This window comes from Papio anubis, chromosome 3, assembly GCF_008728515.1.
Source record: "Papio anubis isolate 15944 chromosome 3, Panubis1.0, whole genome shotgun sequence".
Lineage (NCBI taxonomy): Eukaryota > Metazoa > Chordata > Mammalia > Primates > Cercopithecidae > Papio > Papio anubis.
The window spans coordinates 180,339,902-180,362,493 of NC_044978.1; the positions used below are offsets into that span (position 1 = coordinate 180,339,902).

The 22,592-nt window shown below is 55.2% G+C and overlaps 1 protein-coding gene across 1 annotated transcript in view; it reads left to right on the top strand.

Annotated features, from left to right (window-relative positions):
* SORCS2 (sortilin related VPS10 domain containing receptor 2) overlaps positions 1-11,911 on the top strand; it is a 549,615-nt gene extending 537,704 nt beyond the window's left edge. Inside the window, exons 24-27 of the mRNA XM_031664830.1 lie at positions 2,593-2,692; positions 3,500-3,602; positions 6,240-6,343; positions 9,440-11,911. Of these exons, the coding sequence (XP_031520690.1) occupies positions 2,593-2,692; positions 3,500-3,602; positions 6,240-6,343; positions 9,440-9,504 (372 nt within the window). The 3' untranslated portion in view covers positions 9,505-11,911. The remainder of the gene's footprint in view (positions 1-2,592; positions 2,693-3,499; positions 3,603-6,239; positions 6,344-9,439) is intronic.
* The last annotated feature ends 10,681 nt before the right edge of the window (positions 11,912-22,592 follow it).

Sequence of the window (22,592 nt, forward strand, 5' to 3'; positions counted from 1 at the left end):
GAGTGCATGGGGAGTTGCTGCTAAGGCTAGGGGGTTCTTTGGGAGAGGATGAAAATGTGCAGGAATTAGATAGTGGTAATGCTTGCACAACTTAGGGAATATACTAAAATGCATTAAATTGTACACTTTAAAAGAGTAAATGTTACTATCAGTTTCTAAAAATGAACCAGAAGCTCACATAGCCTGCACTGGTCATGGAGACCGACGCACACTCAGGTGATCTGGAAGGCATGGCCAGCGCAGGGGAAGGACAGTGCACACTCCAGCATGCCACGTGGTGCCACATCCCATTTTACAGACACGGGAAGTGAGGCTTGGTGAGGGCCACTGTCAGAAAGGACCAGAGGCGATCAAACAGCAGAAGCGCTTCTACACACTAACAGCAAGCTACCTGGAAAAGAAATCAAGAAAACGATCCCACTAACAATAGCATCAAAAATTAAAAGTAAAATAAACTACTTAGGAACAAATTGAACCAAGGACGTGAAAAAGTTGTGAAAAACTTAGGAACAAATTAAACCAAGGAGGTGAAAAACATGTGCACTAAAAACCATAAAACACCAGTGAAAGAATTTGAAGAAGACACAAATCGATGGAAAGATATCCTGTGTTCGTGGATTAGAAGAATTTATATCATTAAGATGTCCATACTACATAAAGTGATGTACAGATTTAATGCAAGATCTATCAAAATTTCAATGAGATTTTTCACAGAAATAGAAAAAAAAATCCTAAAATTTGTATGAAACCACAAAAGGCCTGAAATAGCCAAAGCCATTTTGAGCAAAAAGAAAAAAGCTGGAAGCATCACAGTCCCTGGCTTCAAAATGCACTACAAAATTATAGTAATCCAAACAGCATGGTACTGGCATAAAAACAGACACGTAGACCCATGGAACAGAATAGAGAGCCCAGAAATAAATCCATACATGTACGGTCAATTGATTTTCAATAAAGCTGTCAAGAAGACACAATGGAGAAAAGAGAATATCTTCCATAAATATTGCTGGGAAACTGAATATCCACATGCAGAAGAATGCAATTAGATTCTTACACCCTCTACAAACTCCAGCTCAGAGTGGATTAAAGACAAATGTAAGACCTGAATCTGGAAAAACACCAGAAGAAAACATAGTGAAAAACTATGCATCAGTTTGAGCAATGCTGTTTTGCAGATGATCCCAAAAGTACATGCAACAAAGGCAAAAACAGACAAATGGGATGATGTCAAACCAAGAGACCCTTGCACAGCCAGAGAAACTATCAGCGGAGTGAAGAGATGACCCACAGAATCGGAGAAAAGATTCATGAAGCATACCTCTGACAAGGGGTTCACATCCAGAATACGTAAGAAACCCAACTCCATAGCCAGAAAACAAGTGACCCGATTAAAAAACGGGCAAAGGAGCCAAGTAGACATTTCTCAAAAGGGAGACACACAAATGGCCAACAGGTATGTGAAAAACATGCTCACCATCTCGAATCATCAGGGAAATGCTCATTAAAGCCACAGCGAGACATGGCCTCACACCTGTTAGAATGGCTATTGTCAAAATAGCAGAGCTGACCAGTGCTGTGAAAGGCGGCCGGGTCTCCAAGCCCACCCAGCCCTGGGTGATGACTCAGACCCAGGGAGTAGTGAGGGGGCCAGGAGGAAGTAAGAGGGGCAAGGAGGGAGCACTCCTCTGCGCCGGGCACCTCACACATTTGTCACGTCACGCAGACCCTGGAGGAGGATGCCCGTGGCCCACAAGGCTGACTGTCTTTTGGCCACTGCCCTCTCCAGCTATAGGTGCCCTTGACCCTGCATCCCTCACCCTACAACCCAGCACCACCTCCTGGGGTATCCCTCCCTCAGACAGGGGGTCTGATTCTCCTGTCCTGCCCTGTCTCATTCTCTTCTTGGTCTTCCACCTCCAGGAAGCCTTCCCCTGACCACCACTGGGGGATGGAGCCTCCTGGAGCACCCCTGCATTGCCCCAACTTGGCACACTCCGTGGCCTGTATCTCTTTTACATTCCCAACTAAAACAAGAGCTCGTGAAGGGCAGAACCATGTCTGGGTCACCTTTGTGTCCCATCCATGGTTCTTGATGAAAGTTCCCTTGTGGGTGATTATTCCCATCGTACAAAGGAGGACACCGAGGCTCAGTGAGGCCAGGTGGCTCGCCCAGCCCCATGGCTCCAGAGGGTTCAAGCAGGACTCACACCTGTCCACCCAGCTCTCCCGTCTCCCTCTGGTGGATCCCAGAGCCACCCCCCAACTCTCCCCTACCTCTGGAAGATCCCACCAGATCCCCCTCCCTCTCCCCACCCCTCTGGTGGATCCCAGCAGACCTTGCTCCCCTCCCCACTGGTGGAGGACACCCCCTCACTCTCTCCACCAGAGGAGGGCCCTTCTTCCCCTTACACCTATGGCAAACCCCTCCCCCCCCCCCCCTGGAGGACCCCCTCACTCTTCTCCCGGTAGAAGACCCCCCCCAACACGTGGAGACCCCTCACTCCCCTCCTGGAGGAGGACCCCATACCCCTCCCCTTTTGGCGGAGGACCCCCTCATGGAGGCCCCCCTCACTGTCCCCTCTGTGCTTGCAGAGGCTCGCCGCCATCCAGCAGGTGCTGAATGCACAGAAGATCAGCTTCCTCCTGCGAGGCGGAGTCCGGGTCCTGGTGGCCCTGAGGGACACAGGCACAGGTGAGCCCCTGGGAGCTCCCTGCAGAACAGGTGGAGGAGGCATCCAGGCCCTGGAGAAGGCATGTCCCTGCAGGGCCCTCAGGCAGATGGCCCGTAGCCCCCTCCTGGTGGGTGTTCGCCTCTGATGGAACTGAGAACCCACCCAGGTCAGACCCAGGGCCCCACTCTCCTCCGCGGATGTCCCATGGAGCACTGCTCTTACCTGACACCCAGGCCTCGGGTCTCAGATAATCTCTGCCCCTTTCCTGACCCACAGAGCTGTCTCCTCGGCCGTCAGTCATCCTTTCCCCTTTGGGGCAACAGCCTTTGCAGAAGCTGATGAGCTTTTCTCTGCTTTGTAAAGACACCGTGCCCTTGAAACTTGGCAGGTTCACCCCACACCAGCATCAACATGGACGGGGAGCTCTGCCCACAGCCTCTGTCCCCAGTGGGAGCCAGGTCGAGAGGCAGGGACTTCTCCAAGGCCACACAGGATGCACTCCTGGTCTTTTATGGCCTCTGGCCCCTCTCAGCCACATCAGGAGTGCTGGCCACAGGCATGGAGCAGCCTCCACACCAAAGAGGCTGGGGCAGGGACAGGCAGGGGACAGGAAGGGGTTGAGCCGGGAATGGGCTGGGGAAGGGCTGGGGAGGGAATGGGAATGGGCTGAAGACAGGCAGGAAAGGGGCCAGGGACAGGCAGGGGGACAAGCTGGGGATGGGCGGGGGACAGGCTGGGGAAGGGCGGGGAACAGACGGGATGGGCTGGGGATGGGACGAGGATGGGTGGTGCCCGTGGCCCTCCACTGACAACTGCTTTGCTTGCAGGTGCTGAGCAGCTGGGCGGCGGCGGTGGCTACTGGGCGGTAGTGGTGCTGTTTGTCATCGGGCTCTTCGCGGCAGGAGCGTTCATCCTCTACAAGTTCAAAAGGCAAGGCCCTTGGCTGCCCTCATCTGCTGGGCTCTGACCATGGGGCTTAGGCTGCCAGGCCCAACTCACTCAGGCAGATCTAGAAAAGGCCCCAGCAGGGCTTCAGAAGGGAGTGGTGACAGTTTGTGCCTGTGATGGGCTGCAGTGGGAGGTGCTTGCCTGGCTCTGTACCACCTGTGGGGTCTCTGGAAGAGACGGCCGCCACTTGCAACCCAGAGAGCATCGCGCACCCACTCCTCCACTCTGCCCGGGACATCCCGGCCATCGTCCTGTTCAGCTCCACCCACCTCATGGGGAGGACACTGCCCATCTCACAGATGAGGAAACTGGGCTCAGAGAGGTTGAGCGGTGTGCCCAAGGTCACACAGACGGCCAGACTCAGAGCTGGGACCTGACCCAGGCCCGCCCGCATCCCAGGCTTCCTCGGCCGCCCAACCATCCCTTCCCCCCTCTCGAGAGCGCTTGAGAGCTGCTGAGCTTCCTGCCAGGTGCTCCTGTGGGGTAGGGCTCTGGGTGTCCCCATGAGGGAGCTGCTTGTGCCGAGGCTGGGGTGAGGTGGCAAGAACAGTGTGTGTTTATTGGGAGGGGCTTTGGTACCTCTCTTTCCTTCTGAGCCTGTTCCCTGGCTGTGAAATGGGTGTGATCCCCCCACGTTGGGACATGTCATGGCCACCCTACAGGGGCTGGACAACCTGAAGTTCCCTGGACGCTAAACCTGGAATGAGCAAAGTGACACAGCGGCATCACCAGACTCCTTCCCTGCAAACACGGCTCCTAGACTTGGCCCTATTGTTCCTCCCCTGCCTGCTGGTTCAGCTTCGGGGGCCTCAGTCTCCCCGTCGGGGTCACCCTTGAGGACCATCAAAGGCTACAGCTCACCCCTTCCTTTTGACTTATTTGGAGGCTTGAGCCCTTCCCCGACACCAAACCCCAGACTTTCATGGGCCCTGGACTCCCCCAACCCCTCCTCCTGCCCTGGGTCTCACTGTTTTATGCGCTGCGGGTCTTTCATGTGTACCCCCCACAGGCTGGCCCAGGCACTGGGACACAGCACTGACTGTCTGGGAGCGCATCCAGGAGCTCCTTACCCACCTTATTACTCAGTTCCACCCAAAGGGTTGGCCTGCAGCACTCAGAGCTGAACTGGAGAATCTGGGAGGACTTCCCTGAGGAAGTGACTTCTGGTGGGGATCCTGAAGGACGAATAGGAGTTTATGGGGCAAAGAAGTAGAACAAGGTCTGTCCTGTGGTCTTTCCCAAATTCCAAACTCAGAGAGGCACTGGCTTCCCAACAGGTGTATCCAGGGGTTCCATAGGCACTGCAAATTCAAATCAAACTCAGCATCCTCTTCCCCTAAAGCTGGTGCTGAGCAAATGACACTGTCCTCTGCCAGGTGCCCAGGCCAGGATCCCACCTCCTTCCCGTGTGCTCTCTCCCTAACCTGTATCCCATGGCCACTGCAAGTGGGATTTGTCACAGCAAGGAGGGGGCAGGGGCGGCCTTTGAGCCCGGGCTTTCAGGTCCTGAAGCCAGGCCCCTCACTGCCCTGGAAACAAAAGCAGCTGAAAGTTGGTGCTGACCAGCCCCAGGGCTGTGGCTCCAGGCTCTGAGAGCTTGAATGTATTGGGCATAGGCGGAAGTGCCCAATATACTTCGAGGCTCCATCTCACAACAGAACAACGCCCCATTTAGCCCCAGCGGCCGGAGGCTTTAGGCTCTGGTGCAGCCTGCACCCCCAGGAGCTCCTGGCTTACTCACGGGCTGGGCTGGGCAGCACTGACAACCCGGTCAAAGCCGTCAGCCACCTGTCCCTGGGGCCCAGCAGGGGCTGGGCCCTCCTCTCTCGAGGCTCTAGACTGAGGGAGCAGGGCTGCTTTGAGCATTTTAATCCAGTGGTGAAGTGTTGCAGCCTGTAGGTGATACTGGCCACCTTCTGTCACCCTCAGAGCTAGTCACAGGTCCCGCCCCGCCCCATCCTGCCGTCAAAGTGTTTCCAGAGGGCTGGCGGTGTTCATCGACTGCATCGGAGAAAGTCCCCGTCTCCCGCTGAGTCTCAGTCCCCTCATCTGTGAAATGGGAGCCTGGCCCTGGGTTTCGATTGGACTAAGTGGGGTGTTGTGCATGAAGGAGCCTGGCCCACGGCGGGTCCTGAGCCTGGTCCCAGTGGAGGCAGCGGGGCTGTGCCCACCCTCTCCCTTTCCTCACTGGGAAATCGAGGACAGCACTTCCCCAGGACGCCTGGACGGGGCTCAGCAAGTGCCTCTCAGAGCTGGGCTGGCTCGTGCCTCCTGTGGGAATGTGTGCCCAGCCCAGTGGCAGGGTGGACAGGCGTGGGGGTTGGGGGGAAAGAGGATATAAGGCCCTTTCCCTGCAACACGCCCGTGCTTCCCTTAATGTGTCAGGGCAGAGGGAATCCCAGGGCCCAGGGAGCACACAGGAGGGAGGGCTTCCTGGAGGAAGTGGCTTTGAGCAGAGATGGGGCAAGAGGCAAGACTTGGGGCTGGGAGAGGCACCTCTGGAGTGCTGTGGGCACCGTGCACCACACTCGATGTGGCCAGGCGGCCAGCAGAAGGCTCCAGGGACAGGCGGCCTGGGAAGCCGCCCCAATCTGAGCCGCCCTCGCCTCTGTCCAGCAGGAAACGGCCAGGCAGGACCGTGTACGCCCAAATGCACAACGAGAAGGAGCAGGAGATGACCAGCCCCGTGAGCCACAGTGAGGACGTCCAGGGCACTGCCCCGGGTGAGGAGTTTATAGATGATGATCTCGACTCGCAGACTCTAGGTAACGTCCGCCCCAAACCCACCCCACCCTCCCGCAGGCCACCCCGCTGGGCCACTGCGGCCAGCAAAACGCACAGGACCCCGGTCCAGCAGACCTTGCTGGGTCAGTCGGGCCCACTGTGTCCCTCCATCTGATGAGGGGATGACGCGACCTCTCAGGGCTGCCCCCAGAGATGAAATCCAAGACCTGTGGACACTGAGGGCCCCATCCCTGGCAATGACCAAACAGCCCCCAACAGCCCAGTCGAGGCAGGGAAAGGACGGGAAACAGGGCTGGCTTTGAAAGGAAGCCTGACTCTGGCCTCAGGGTGTGGGAGGCCTTTTCCCCCGCAGCCGCTCCCTCAGCACTCCCAGTCCTCCCCTTCACTGCGGTGGTGATTTAGGGAACATCCCACACCTGGACCTGCGGCACCGCGCTTTACAGTTGACGAAGCATTTCCACGGATGTGATCATGCCCAGGGCGAGAAGACCAGTCAAGTCATCTACGGCTGCACAACAAACCACCCACCTCAGCGGCAGCATCGTTTATGGCCATTTTCTCTTCTGGTGTCTGGGAGCTGAGTGGGCTCAGCCGGGCTGCTCGCTGTCAGGGTCTCTCATGAGGCTGCAGTCAATAGCTGGTGCAGCAATCATCTCAAAGGCTGCCTCACTCAGATGGCCGGCACTTCATGCAGGCAGTCAGCTAACCCCTCACCTGGGCCATCGAGCGGGACACCTGCACATGGTCTCGCCGTGTGGCTTGGGCTTCCTCCCAGCGTGGCGGCTGACTTCCAAGAGCATGTGGAGTGAGGTGGCCAGGCAGGAGCCACACCCGCTTCAGGGCCTGGCCTTGAAGTCATACCCTGTCACTTGTGTCTTGCCCTGCCCATGTTTGAGGGGAGGGGGCACGGACTCCACCCCTCAGCTGCAGTCAGAGCGTGATGCCATCCAGCACAACAGGCACTACAGCTCCTCCTCTGGATGAGGGGGTAAACTGAGGCCCAGGAGGCTCTGAGACCTGCCAGAGGGCTGGGAGCCTATGCCAGAGCCATGGCACCAGCCCTGTGTGCCGTGTAGGGCAAGTGCAGCCGGGCAGTGTGGGCACTTTCCATGCTTGTCTCAGCTGAGCAGCCAAGGAGGCAGGCTCTTCCCTAGGGCTGAGGACATGGAAGTGCAGGGACAGGGACTGTCCTTGCCCAAGGTCACAGCTAGTGGGGAACAGAGCTGGAACTCACGTCTTGGCAGACCCCAGGGACCCGGCTTCTCCCCTATGGTTCCTATTCTCTTTTAACAATCCCCGTCTGGGCCTGATTTTGTGATGATGTCGGCACACACCTCTCACCATTGCTGGGGGGTTCTGCGGTAGCTTCCGGAGCAGAGGATGACACACAGGAAGCCACAGAGGTCTCGGCAGCCCCAGCTGCTGCCACTGCTGTTCTGATGATCCAGCGTGGAGCCTCACTCACACCCTGCATCCAGGACGTCCTCAGAACGTGAGCAGCGGAAACCACTGTCCCTACTGTGCAAATTATTGAAAGTGAGGCTCAAAAAGGAGAAGTCGCTCACCCCGGCCTCGGCCAACCGCTGGCTGACCCTGGAGCCAGATCCCGGCCAGTCAGACTCCAAAGCCTGTGACCTTCACACTCTCTTGAGAGGGGTCAGGGCAGCCGAATGGACTGGCCACAGTCCCTCTCTGCCTCCCCTGCACTGTCTCCAGCCCCTCCCCAGGACTGTCTGCTCCAACCTCGGTGGGGGTCTCTTGTCTCCAGCATCGCCAGCCCAGGTGGGTTCCTCTTGGTGCGATGCATCCATAGCCTTGGAAACATCACAGGAACCGTGTACTTCACTGAGCGCTCGCTCTGTATCAGGCCCCAGCTCAGCGCCTCCCAGACACCATCTGACTTCCCTGAGGCAGACGTCGACATTGCGTCCACTGCACAGATGAGAAAGCTGAGGCTCAGAGCTGTTACTCAACCTCCCCAGGTCACTTAGTGACAGGAGGTGGAGCCAGGCTCAAGCCTGACTCTGTGGCTGTACAGCTGTGTGCCCCCAAAGGCCCCAGGCCATGGGTGAGCGGCCTACGACTCTAAAGACCCCTCCACTGGTCTTGCTCCTGCCACGGCAGGAGGTGGTCTTGGAGCTCCCCCTCCTGCAGGCGGCGTCACCCCCACGCTCACCCCCGTGATGGAGGCAGCTGTGAGGTCCTGAGAGAACCCAGGCCTTCTCGAGTGGACAGAGGGCACAGGGTCTCAGGAAGACAGGGCTCGGCTCCCCAGCCCCCGACGGCTGTTTGCTTCCAAGTCCCTAAAGAGTAATGCTAGTGGGGTAGTAAGATTCGTGCAGCCAAGCCCTTGGTCCACGCCGCCCTTGCCAGTGCAGCAGCCACACTTCCCCGTCTAACCCACGACAGTCCTTTGAGGGGTGCAGTTGACCCTCACATTAGAGATGACGAAGCCAAGGCCCAGCCAGGTGAAGGATGAGCGAGGACTCAGACGAGGACTCAGGCGTGGCGGGGCTGTGCCGCGGGTGCTCCCAGCCGTGTCTCCCGGTGCCCTTGAGGTGGGACAGCTCTGGGTCCTGGGTCCTCGACCCGTCCCCTTGTCTCCTAACCAGCCCCCACCTGGGATGCCCGGACCACCCCTTGACGCTGACATCCCTATGCCCCCCTCTTTCCTACTCTCGCCTCCCGGGGCCTCGCCACTCTATGCCCTGCAGCGCCCACTGCCAGGAGGGGGCGGAGCCTCAGCCCTTCTCGCACCCCCTTGCTGCCGATGCCGGGGGCAACCCCCACGCAGGTCAGTGGCTGTGGCGGGCTGGGGCCGGCCTGGGCCTCACCTCTCAGGCCCTCTGGGGCCCACTGCTTGTGATGGCACCAAGAGAGTCCATTCCTCAGGCACCCACCTAGGAACCGCGGAGACCCACCTGCACCTGCACGGGCTAAAGGAACCCAGGGAGGCCCCACTGCACGTTGGCTCGAGGCGCTGGCTGAGGCCACCACCGTGGCCCCCGTGGCCCCGTCTCCAGCCCTGGCCGAGGGCTTGTGCTCACTGGACCTGCGTCTCTTCTGTTTCCTAGGCAACCACTCGGGCGTGGTCCTGAGCATCAACTCCCGAGAGATGCACAGCTACCTGGTGAGCTGATGCCGCCCCAGCATCCGTCGTTTCACCCACGGAGGGCACGGAACCACCAGTGAAGCCGGCGGCTGGACCGGCGCCCCTCAGAGACCTGCGGAAAGCCCCCTCCCCGAGTCGTCCCCACACCAGGCGACAGGCACCACCCCCTCTGATAAGTCGAAGCCCGCCTAGGCCCACGGGGGCCCATGGGACCCCCCGGACATGGCCCTGCCCCTATGGGACACCAGGCCTGACTCGGGCAGGTTCTACCCCCAGACCCCACACACGGCTGCCCCACGTGCTGTCACTCAGGCCGAGGCCTGACTTCTCTGGGCTGAGGCTGGTCATCCTGGACCCCACCCAGTACCTCGGGCTGCAAGAGCTGTGGACCTGTTCAGACACTGTGTTGCGGGTTCCTTCCCCGCAGAGGCCGGAGCCTCCCTGACTTTGCTTCTTCACTCCCACCTATGTGGCCGCCCAGTCCCTCTGTGGGAGTCCGAGAGCCAGGCCCTCCTAACACCACACTGCCCTCCGGCTGGAAACTGCAGCTGTGTAAATGCCTCTCTAGGTAGCTGTTGGCGGTGGTGGGGGTGTCTCACTCTCTGTCTTTATAGCCGGTGGTAGCCACGGGGGTTGCTCTGTCAGAGCCCCGTACTTGGGAGCCCCTTTCCCCTGAGTGCCCAGGGCGCCTCCTCTGCCCAGAGGGACAGCAGCTCTCTCCCTGGTTCTCCCCAGGGCAGATGGGGTGGGGTGGGCTCAGGGCCCAGTGCCCATGGTTCCTCACTCCTGCCAGCAAGCAGCACCATCCTGCAGGTTTCTCCCACCTGATGGCTCTTCTCCCACCGTCCTGGGCTCTGGAAGGAGCCAGAAGCCCCCAGAAAGGTGGGTGGTGGAGATGGCTCTGGATGCACGAGTTTTCTGCAGTTCCTTGTAGGCGAAGGGACCCCGGTGGAAACCCAGCTGGGAGAGGCTGAGGATGGCAGGGTTGGAAGGGCCATCAGGGTGCCCCTCATTTTCAAGAAGGGGAAACTGAGGCCCAGGGAGGAGAGTGACTGAAGGTCACAGCAGGGTCACAGCAGAGGTGGCCCTGAACCCAGCTCTCTGCTCCTCAGTGCCGTGAGGTCTCCATACCCCGCCCCCCCAGTTTCCTAGAATCAGGGATGTTCGTGTAAGTCTACACATAGGAATATGGGGGGTGGAGGGTCACCTTTTGCCTTGAAATGAGAAGTCAGTAGCCCCTTCCTCCTCCCCATCCTCCCCCTCCTCTCTGGCAGGGCTCTCAGATGACCGTGGCCTCCCCTTCAGAAGGGGAGAACGCCAGAGCCCAGGCTGGTATGCGCTGGCTGGGGGTGAATCCGAATGAAGGTGCAGACGTTCTCCCATGCACCATGTCTGAGCTCGGGGGCATTACCCCATTTTCCCTAGAAAAGAAACATGGTCCATTAGAGGAGAAAGCCCAGGGGTGAATCTTCATGCCCCAAACAGTGCCCGGTGGGGAGGAGGCGCCTGCTCCTTGTTGAGTAAACCACCTGTGGAGATTGGAGCCTCATGTCCCTGGGTTGGGGGACGTCCAAGGCCACAGGACAAAGGGAGCACCCTGGGCTACACAGGCATGGAGGTGTCCCCAACCATGCTACCTGCCCCCCAGACCCAAAGCTCTCTCCCCATCCTGCCTGCCCACCTGGGGGTCTTGCGCCCCCTCCACCACCCCCGCCCCCGCCAGAGGCGGCCCTGCAAGTTGTCCTCAAGGTCCTCCTGGAGATGGGATCCAGGACATGGGCCATGACTCTCTGGGACCTTGCCACAGCCCCCACTCCCCTGCTTGCAGTCTGCAAGGACGCCTTTGCAGGGACTTTCATCCTGCTGGCCACCCCACTCACACCTGTCCCTGGCCAGCAGGCTGCCTGCGAGCGTCAGGCACACAGGGACAGCCATGGTGAGCACAGCGCAGGCCTGGGGCCCACAGGCAACATGGAACCCTGGGAACCGCCCTCCCCCTTAGCTCACAGTGCCTGCGGTAGCCACTCTAGGTCTCTGGCCTTCCTTGACCACTCGTTTAATTCTCTCAGCTGTTTGGGTAGGGTTCTTCCCCTTAGTTATTTGTGGTTTTCCTGTATTTTATGTTAATATTTCTATTAAGAACATTTTGGGCATGTGGACCCAAGCACCTGGGAAGGAGGTGGCATCTGATACAGTCTGATATGCTCCCGTCTGTGTACCCATGGAGATCGAGGCGTGGGCCCGTGGCTGTCCCTGGTTGTAAATTCAAGGGTCTGCATATTTGACATTCAGGTAGACACAGTTACCTGGGAGCAAGGCCATCAGCTGCCATGCACATAACAAAGAGACAATGCATTCCTTCTTATTTTCCCTTTTTAAAAATCGATGAATCATTTGTGATGCTTTTAACAAAGATTAAATGAATTTGATCAGCTTTTGCCTTATTGTGAAGATACTTTCCTCACTTCCTGAAATGCACGTGGGCGCACACACAGGCCCCTAGGATCATAGTCCCAGAGGTGGGGTGGCTGAGGACCTTGTGCAAGGGACAAGGACCAGGCCCTACACATTGGGATGTTGGGGGAGGCTGCACATGGCAGTGGCCTTCAAAGTAATGATCTCCCTGGTCGGCTCTCAAGCACTTTCATACATGTGGGCTCGTTCTGTCACTCAAGGCCAGCAGCCAGCAGAAGGGGAACCAGAAGTGTCGGCCAATTTTCCAGAAGAGAAGCAGAGACCCCCAGAGGCTGAGGGCCTGGAGGTGGTGCAGCACAGCCCCACATCTGATGGGACTCCTTTATTTCTGAAATACCGTTTGCTTTAGTCTTTGAGTTGACAGAAGGAGGCATGGACTTGTCTATCCCAATTGATGCTTCAGCCTCAAAAACTGTGCGTTCACCATAGCTAGCGACTGAGTGTCCACACCTTCTCTGAAACTTCAACTGTAATAGCTGGAAAAGAACACTCTTTCTTCTCACTCTTGTCTTACATGATTAGAGAGAGAGAGAGAGAGAAAGAGAGATGGATGAACATACTTTCCAGATGTGTTCACATTCGCTAAGTGGTCCCCAAGCCATTTCTGGGAAGAATGAGGTTGCAATTGCCTAATGGCTGCTCAGGGGGAGACAGCTGGCAAGGGGCTGACAGCAGATGCCCTGGCATCCCAGTGAGCCTCTGCTGAGAAGCCCTTTTCCCGGGAACCGTTGTCCCAAATATGGTCAACTTGCACGTGAAAGTATTTTAAGAGCAATAATAAAACAAGGCATTCTTTTCACAGCGTGGAGTGATGGCGATTCTGTTTTTGCCTTGCACACAAGTCAGCGCAGGGTGGGGAGCAGGGAATTGCCTCCAGGTGTGACTGCTGAACCATGTCCAGTTTGCGGGGATGAAATAGACCCACTAAGGTGCGGTAGAGCGGCACCACTCAAACACACACACACACACACACACACACACACACACACACATCCACCTCCTCCTCTGGGCCATGACATGTTCTTGTGGAGTAAAAACTGTGGTTTTCAGCATCAACTTCCTGCCAGATCTGATGCCTCTTTGAACTTGTGCCAGGCCCTGGGCTCGGCTCAGGGCCTGAGGCAGCGAATGGATGCGACTGGGCCTTGAAGGAGACTCAGGCTGGGTGAGGTGGACAAGGACTGCACAGCTCAACCAGGGAGGACCTGGCCCAGCTAAAAATCCCCAGTCCAAAGCCACGATTGAGCCGGGCACAAGATGAGTGGAAGAGCTCGTGAGAAGATGGAAAGGAGCTGGATGCCCAGGGTTGGTGCAGTGCAGAGGCCAGCAAGGGGTGTGTGTGTGTGCTTGTGTGTGACCAGGGACAAAGAGAAAGAGTGTGAACACAGCAGTGTATTTCGGAGCCCTTTACATGTGACCATTTTATTCCCTTGTGCTGACTGCCAGGACTCAGGGAGGAAGTGAGAATCCCTCAGCCACTCTGTTTGACAATTTCCATTCCCACTTCAGTGCGCCAGACTCTGTGAGTGTCTTCTCCCTGGAAAAGCTAGTGGGTGTGGTGAAGGCTTCATGCTCCCACAGCATCCATCTGGAACCTTTGCTGGAATGATCTCCCCAGCTGGTGGCAGGAGGCCATGTCTAGACAATGGGAAGGACCATGATGGAGCTAACGAAGATGTCACCTGTTTGGATGACGGAGCTAATGGAGGCGTCACCTGTTCGGATGACAGAGCTAACAGGTGTCACCCTTTCAGATGATGGAGCTAAGGGAGGCATCACCTGTTCAGATGACAGAGCTAACGAAGGTGTCACCTGTTCAAGTGATGGAGCTAATGAAGATGTCACCTGTTTGGATGACGGAGCTAATGGAGGCGTCAGCTGTTCGGATGACAGAGCTCACGGAGGTGTCACCTTTTCAGATGACTGTTCGGATGACAGAGCTAATGGAGGCGTCACCTTTTCAGATGATGGAGCTAAGGGAAGCATCACCTGTTCAGATGACAGAGCTAACGAAGGTGTCACCCGTTCAAGTGATGGAGCTAACGGAGGCGTCACCTGTTCAGATGACAGCAGCAAAGCATGCCCATTGGCTCTGCATTTGTAACATGCCACACGATGCTGTTTGGCCTCTTCTCCAATCTGAGCTTCATGTAGACAGGGCAGGTACAAGCAGCCAGGTCACAGATGAGGAGACCAAGACATCCCAGGTGGCTGGGAAGGCGGCAACAACTTTTAACTAAAATATGGGGCATTGCTTGAAAGCTCCAGCTAAACCCCAAATTTGAGGTAGCCTTGAATTTAGTCATTTGGGAAACAACACATCTCAAAGGAACAGAGAGAAACATGCGATGTCATGGACATGTTGTATCATGTAACACGTATCACGACATGTTGTATCACCTCAAAGATCTGACATGCTCATTCCTTTGGTTCAATGGGGGAAACAGAAATGCCCGATGATGGAAGATTCCGACAGTCAATCACAGTGGCTGCTCCTGAGGCCTCCTTGCAGCAGGGGAGTTGGCCACCAGGGCCTTGGGGCGGCTCTCGGAGAAGGGGCTGGGGAAGGAGCATTCTGTGTGTCCAGCAGGCCCAGAGAAAGGCAGCCACCTCCTTTCTCAGTCACGTGGTCCCAGAGGCCCCTTTCTGTGGCACACCCGTGACCTCTCCAGAGGACTCCCCAGCAGTTCCAGCCCCAGCACGCAGGGATGTGCCCCCAGAAGGCACTGTGAGGACGCTGCTTCTGAGGCTGCTGTCAAGACCGGCACCCATTTCCACGGGGATTTGTGCAAAATCAGGATTGGTGGCCAAGAGGAAGTGGCAGCTGGCATCCAGAGCCACTGGGCACTCCCAGCGGTGCCTGGGCTTTTCCCCGTCCCACATACACAGTGTCACCGAGCACCAACGTAAGACAAGGCCGCTCCAGGATGAAGATGAGTCAAGACAAAAGTGAGACCACCGCGCAATCAGACCACACAGGAACATCGTCCAGCCCCTCAGAAATGTGTAGAAACCTCTCCCTGCTGAGATGGGCGAGGGCTGCTGTGCCACTGGCCGGGCTTCTGCCTCCCCTGAGTCACCCTTCCCTCTAGCTAGAGAAGATTGATTGAGACACCAGATCCCAGCATGACCCCGCCTCCTCACAGCCCCCAATCCAGAGCCAAGCCCGGCTTCCTTGAGTCCCCTGCCAAATCGCCTCCCACTGCCCACACCTGACAATCATCAGGCCCTTCTAACCCCGCTGAGACGCCCAGGTTCTCCTCGCTGCACTGAGTGATAACCCAGCTTGCTCTGCTACAGGTGAGCTCCGGGGGTCCCAGGCTGGGAGGCACTGACAGAGTCCTCTTTCAGTGGGGTGGGGTGGCACTGGGGAGGAACCAGTGTCTGTACGTGGGCAGCACAGACCCACTCAGCAGGAGCAGCCGGATGGAAACCCACGCCAGCCCAAGCTCAGCTCTGACAAAAGCCGGGGAGACGCAGCCACCTCTGCACACGTGGGTTTGGGGAGGGGGGTTCCCTGACTTCCCCACCCGTCCTAGCCACACCCAGAGTCCTTAGGCAGGAAAACGTGGCATGAGCCTGGGGCTGCTGGAATGATTGCCAAGCACTGTCATTTCCAACGGGGCTTGGTGGCAATGGCACTTCACAGCCGTCCCCAGCCTCTGCTGGGCCTGGCATGTTCCCATCCACCGGGACATCTGCTGCAGCCTGCACAGCCTGGGGGCTTTTTGCAGTTGAGTGAGTTCAGACTTGCCAGTTCCAGGCTCTCAGTGGCACCAGCCCAGGCATTTAATAATGTGTGCCCAGGACCCAAGGCCAGTTCTCCCCTGGGGCCACACTGCCTGGTCTAGGAACTGAGAAACCAGGTGGTCAGAGGCCCCGTGACCTGACACGGGCAAGAACAGGAGGGAGCAGGCCTGGGTGAGAAATTAAAACTTCTCTTTTGGAGTTGTTAAGCTGGGGGCACCTGCCTGTCGGATGCCTATGTTCTCCGGAGCCATTGGCTGCGTGAGTGTGGCCCTCGGTGGGGAGAGGTCTGAGCTGAGAAGGAGCAGCTACCCTGCAGAGAGGGCGCCCAGGGGAGAATGTGGCATCCAGGGGGTGGTGAAGCCACACTGCCGAGTGAGGGGTGCTCACAGGCTGCAGAGAAGCTGAGTGGATGATCCGGCCAGACGAGGCCTTTAAGGGGGCACGAGGACAGAGACGGCTCAGGGCAGGTGGAGGGAATCGCAGAAGGTGGGGGAGAAGACAGCCAGCATACATGATAACACTATCTAGAAGTTTCTCATAACTCAGGAGCAGAGAATTGGGGCAGCGGCTGGGAGTGTGTGGCTGCGGATGGTTTTGGGAAGAGAGTGGTGCGTTGGAGGAGACTGACCCAGTAGACATGGAGAGACAGGTGGTGCAGGAGGGGGCGGGCCTATCCCAGAGCAGGTCCTGGAGGCGCCAGTGGCACAGAGCCCGCAAACAAGCAGAGGGGCTGGCCAAGGCAGAAGCAGGAGCTGCATCCCTCGGAATAGGCCCAGGAAGGCGGAAGCAGAGGCTGCATCCCTCAGAACAGCGGCCCAGGAAGCATTGAGTCAGTGGTTTCTCTTCAGACGGCTCTTGTGTTCTCAGAAAAGTGAGAAGCACCAGCGTTGCTGAAAGTGAGGCGGGAGGGGGCCGAGGAAGCAGGAGGAGGTGTGAAATTATCATTAGGAAAAGTGAGAAAATGGATAGACCAAGGGAGGTAATAAAATTGCCGCAGGGTGAAGCCTCCACTGGAGATTTGGGTCACAGGATTTAATGCAAAGCCTTCAGTGTGGTTCTGTTTCTCCCAGTCACAGTCCACCACTCAGGTACAGGGGCAGGTGGGTGTCCTCAGGTCCCAAAACTGTGGCAGCAGCTCCAGACTCAACACCTTCTTCTCATAAAGAGACACTGATCAGGTCACATGGCCATCCCAAAAAGAATCCCTGTGGCTCACTGTCTTACTCTAAAATCACATGCTCCCCCAACCCTCTAAGCCACGTAGGGCCTCACCCTGGCAGCTGAGAAACAGGAAGAGTGCTTCCATGCATAGACTAGGAAGGCAAGACAGCCAGGGCGCCAAGTGACAGACAGCCGCCACGTGGTTCTGCACTTGGGACAAGGAACAACTACAAAATGCAGCCAGAAATAAATGCTCTGGTGACCTGGGTTTAAAACCAGATGGTGGGATCAGGGATGACCCCATCTGAATCCCAGGGATCTCAGGTGGCATCAGTTAAAAACCAGACGGTGGGATCAGGGATGACCCCGTCTCAGTCCCGGAGGTCTCGGGTGGGATGGGTTTAAAATCAGACGGTGGGATTGGGGACGACCCCGTCTCAATCCCAGAGGTAGATGCAAGGTGATGGCCTGCTGCATACAGAGGTTTGTCTGGGGACCTTGCACGCCAGGCTGCTTTCAAGATGAGAGCAGAAAAGAAGGGCTTGATCAGCTCTACGAATACAGCAGGCAGGAGACAGGACACAGCTTGTGAACTGGAAAACGCCTGGTCTGAAGGGAGCCCTCCTCATTTGGGGATAAGTAACTCGAACGAAAAACAACCACAGTACCGAGGGGCCAGGAAAATAACCCCACAGTCTAAGGCAGCTGGAAGTCTGCCCCGTGGATTCGGAGAAAAGACACGCTGTGTGGAAAAGAGTGTATTAAAGGCAGCTGGAGAGAATTTCGGAAATTATATGCATTTTGCCTTGATGTAAAATGTAAGAAAATATGCCCTCTTTGAAACAAGATAGTACAAATCTGCAGGCTGAGTAGAAAGGAAAGTCATTGAAGTAAGAGGAGCAAGGAAAGCACTAATGTAGGAGCAGAATTAAAATGTGCACGAAAGAGACGGCACAGAGGACGAGGCAAAACTGTGTCACCATCAAGTAAGACTGATGAAGTATCTCTAAGACGAGCAGAGGAGTGAGGAATAGAGAAAGTAAAAGATATGTAAAAGACTGCATGAGCTCAGCAGTAAAAACCAGGCATTCTGGGAATAAGTCAACATAAACTGAGCTGAAAAATATCTGCTTGCAGATTAAAGAGGCTTACACGGTAATAGGCAAAAGTCCATCCTATAAACATTCCAGAATTTGAAAGATAAAGATTTAAAAATCTACAGGCTTCTAAGCAGAATAAACAGAGCGCTTACGAGGGAATAGCAGGTAGGGCTGAGCGTCCTCCACGGTTCTGAATTACCGGAAGACCACTGTAGAGGGATATGGAGAGGAAAAGTCTGTGGCTCAGTTTCAGTCTCTGTTACTCATTTGTAAGGGAAACAGAAGGATTTGTATGCATTTAAAAATGTATGATGCATGCACCTCCCAAGAAAGGAAAAAAACCTCAAAGATATCCTCTTATCCATCAAGGGGTGATTCAAATGCAAGCACTTCAGTAATAGGGCATTTGGAGGGTATGAAAGGATTGTAGTAGCATAAACACTGCTAAACAGTGTTCACCTAAATAAATGTGTGAGTAAAATATAGTAAAAGTTAAAAATCCCTGTGCACGGCTCTGAAAACCAAAGAGAGGTTTGATACTTGTTTTGAGACAACTGCAAGATGAGATTTAGGTAATTATATGGATTCCACATGGCTTTTGACTAGAAATCCCCAAATGATGACTGCAGGGTTGCTGGGCATTTATCTCTCACCGCGCACGCTCCTGTGTCTGTTGTCAACTCAGCATTACTTATGTGTCCTCTGAAGTTCTCTTCATGCAAAGGAGACCCTGAGAATTTTATTTCTCAGAACCGACTTCCCCGTGTTTCAGGAGTAAAATCAGCCAAATAAGAGGCGTCGGTGTTGATGCCAACAGCAGACAGGAAGGAGAGGCCACTGTTCACAGAGGCAGTTACAAATAGGCGCATGGACAGGAGCAAAGGTGGATGTAGCTCCCAGGAGAGCCCTTGTGAACCATTTACTTTGCCGTTACAAACTGAACTGGCTCCTGGAAATTTCCAAGCAGTTCCTGAGATTTGCAGCCCCTTCTAGTGAAGTTGTTGGGAGCACCCTCGTAAGTGAACAGGATTTTCATGGCAGCTCTCCAGCCCTTCTCTTTACCAGTCCTTGCAATGGTTGCGTAAGCCTTGAATTCCCTTTATTAAGTCGTTCCTAGTTGGAATAACCACGGCAGCTTCTAGATTCCTGACCAAAGCTGACTGACTTAATATTTGGGATTTAGCACATTTGTCTCTTACCAAGGCTTCTAGAGAATCTGCAGTTTTCTCCTCACCAGGCCCAATTGATGTCATATCATGGAGGTAGTGGGTCAGCATCGTGTTCTATGTAACAGTGAGACAGGCATCCCTGGAGACTGAGAGAGCTGGAGCGTTGACGTTAACCTGAGCAGCAGCTGTAAAGGTGCGCTGCTATTCCTGACAGGTGAAAGCTACTTGCTTATGGTGTTCTTACTAACAGGTAGAGAATCATACTTCATCACCACCGAACGCCTTGAAAGGTGTTCACCAGCTGATCTGCACACCAGGCACGAGGAACTGTGTTTATTTCAGTGAAACTGACCACATCTGGAACTGAAGCTGCCATTGCAATCACCACCTTCAAAGTTCACAAGCTCAGTCTTTTACCTAGGAGAAACAGAAGTGTTTATAGAGATGCGATAGAAATCACCACCTGTATTAGGCTGTGCTCACATTACTATAAAGAAATGCCTGAGACTGTGTAATTTATAAGAAAGAGGTTTAATGGGCTCACGGTTCGGCAGGCTGTACAGAGCGCACGGTGGCATCTGCTTCTGGGGAGGTCTCAGGAAGCTTCTAATCACGGCAGAAGTTAAAGGGGGAGCAGGCACATCACATGGAGAAAAAAAAAGCAAGAGAGAGGGGGTGGGGAGGTGCTGCACCCTTTTAAACAACCAGATTTCACAAGAACTCACTCATTATCACGAGGATGTATCAAATCCACTCACCTCCCACCAGGCCCCACCTCCAACACGGGAGATTACAACGGAACATGAGATTTGGGTGGGGACACAGATCCAAACCATATCACCACCCCTGCATCCTTCAGGCCTTGCTTGGATCATGGCACTAATCTCTGCAGTTCTCCTGATCTTGCAATATTGCTTTTGTTTACTGTTGTAGTAGGTAGAAGAATTCACAGGGGCCTTCCACTTGGCCCTTCCTACCACATTGAGCCATTGTGTCTGGAAGTCATGTGAGGATTCTGCCTGTTGCCATGTGTGTGTCTCACCTACACATTCAGGTGGAGGGAATGATCACAGGGTGGTTCAGTAACATGCCAGGCCCACTGGAACTCAGACAGGGGCCAAAGCCCATCAATATCCTGACCACCACAAACCCTTACTCTGACTGGTGAGCCACATGGTCTGGTTGATCCCAAGGAATTTGCTCGAGGTCAGAGATAGCGTCCATTCATTCTCCCAAACTGTGAGGAGTCTTCCTTGGTGCACGTCACTCCAGTAAGTGTCTTTGGGGAAGGATAGGAGGAAATCTCTGTTATAAATGCATGGGGGGACCACGCCGAATGGGCTATCACATCCCCTGTATTCAAGGGCCTTTGGGTCTGCAGATGGAGACCCGAAGGTTCGGAGGAAATCTCTGTTATAAATGCATGGAGGGGACCATGCCTGAGGGGCTATAAGTCCCCTGTATTCAAGGGCTTGGTGTCTGCGACCCGGCTCAGGTCTGGGGATGGATTGATAAGGACCCTAAGTTTTGCGGTGACTCAAGCAAGGTCTCTAATTCCCAGATCCAGACAGAGCGTGTTCGTTTCTCTGTTTGCTTTGTGCAGATCAAGGGAAGACCTTAGTGGCCTGTGTGGGGACCTCCATCCCAGAGACACCTTGATCCCTTCATCACCACTGACATCTCTGTGGGTTCAACCATGATGATTATGGCTAAGCTCTTGTCTCCCATCCCAATACACAAGCCTACTTTGTCTCTGGAAATTAGGAGCTGCCATTATCCCTATGGAATGCAAGAACCCAGTTTCAGTGGTGACAGCTCCTGCTCTCCACTCTGACTTGAAAAAGCAGTCACCACAGAGCTTTTCAAGATCCCAGAACGAGTGGACGTCTCCCAACACCTTAGCCAGGGGAGGGTCTCTAGGCCCTCCAAGTGCATGATGACAGAGAGGGTGAGGCTGCAGCACATGCCCGCCAGACCCACGTGACACGCCCATCCCCCTGTGCCTGACGGTTTCCTCCCCATGTGTCCATAGGAGGCCTGCTTTGCTTCACTTTCCAATCGGCCACAGCCAGAAGCCCAAGTCCTTCTCCATATCCTCTCCATGACTTATAATTACATGTTTATTAGCAAGGCCGCTGGCTTCACATCCATCTCCATCCACAGCCAGCCTTCTCCAGCTACCCCGACCAGGCAAGGCTGACTGTTCTCTTTCCCATGGTGTCTCCAGCACCTCAGTCTTGGTAGGTGTTCAATGAATATTTCCTGGATTCATAAGTGAATGAATTAGTCACAGAAAATGGGACAGTCTCTAAAGCTGAAAAGATAACCCACAGAGAGGATGTCAGCTCGATTCAAGTCTTACAGGTGTCGTGGGATATGTCACGATCAGTACGTGCCCACTTGACGAGTGTAAAACAGACCTTGAACACTCGGCTGGTGAGCCGACGCATGGAAAGCACCTGGAACAAAGCCTGGCACAGAGCACAGGACGCCGTGAGAGGATCCGCCGCTGCTGCTGTGGTTAAACTAGTGTTTCTGAAAAGCTTCCTGGGCCAAGCCAGTGCTAGACAGCAACAATGCAGAAACAGGCAGCCAGTGCCTGCCCCCAAAGAGCTCCCAGTCTCTGGGAATGTGACACAGGCTTAAAACCAGGGGTAATATCATAGGAAAAGTGCAAGGGAAGGGTTCTCCTGATGGATTCATCCAGAGCGATGGGACCTGAAAGCATGTGCATATTGATTGCAGAAGCAGCAGACCTGTGCAGGGAGAGAAGCATCAGTACACACACCTGTGCAGGGAGACTGGCATTGGGACACACACCTGTGCAGGGAGAGCAGCCGGGGAACACGCACCTGTGCAGGGAAGGCGGTGAGATGGTTTGGCTGTGTCCCCCTCCAAATCTCAACTTGAATTATATCTCCCAGAACTCCCACGTACTGTGGGAGGGACCCAGAGGGAGGTGATTGAATCATGGGGGCTGGTCTTTCCCGTCGTTCTCGTGATAGTGAATAAGTCTCACGATATCTGGAGGGTTTATCAAGGGTTCCCACTTTGCTTCTTCCTCATTTTCTCTTGCTGCTGCCATATAGAACGTGTGTTTCGCCTCCCGCCATGATTCTAAGGCCTCCCCAGCCATGTGGAACTGTAAGTCCAGTTAAACCTTTATTTTCTTCCCCGTCTGGGGTATGTCTTTATCAGCGGCGTGAAAACAAGCTAACACAGGAGGAATCGGGGCAGGCAGTTGCGCAGCACACCTGGGAGGCAGGGCTGTCCCGGCTGATTCTCAGTCAAAGGGAAAAAGGAAGGGGACACACAGTGAATCCTGGCGATGCATCCCCCGAGGGTAATACCAACCAGGTGCATTGTCCCCGTTTCACAGGCAGTGTTCGGAGAGCTCCGAGACAGTGCAGGAGGGGAGCTGCTCTGCGCAGGGCCCTGGGCAGGAAAACTGTCAGGCCCA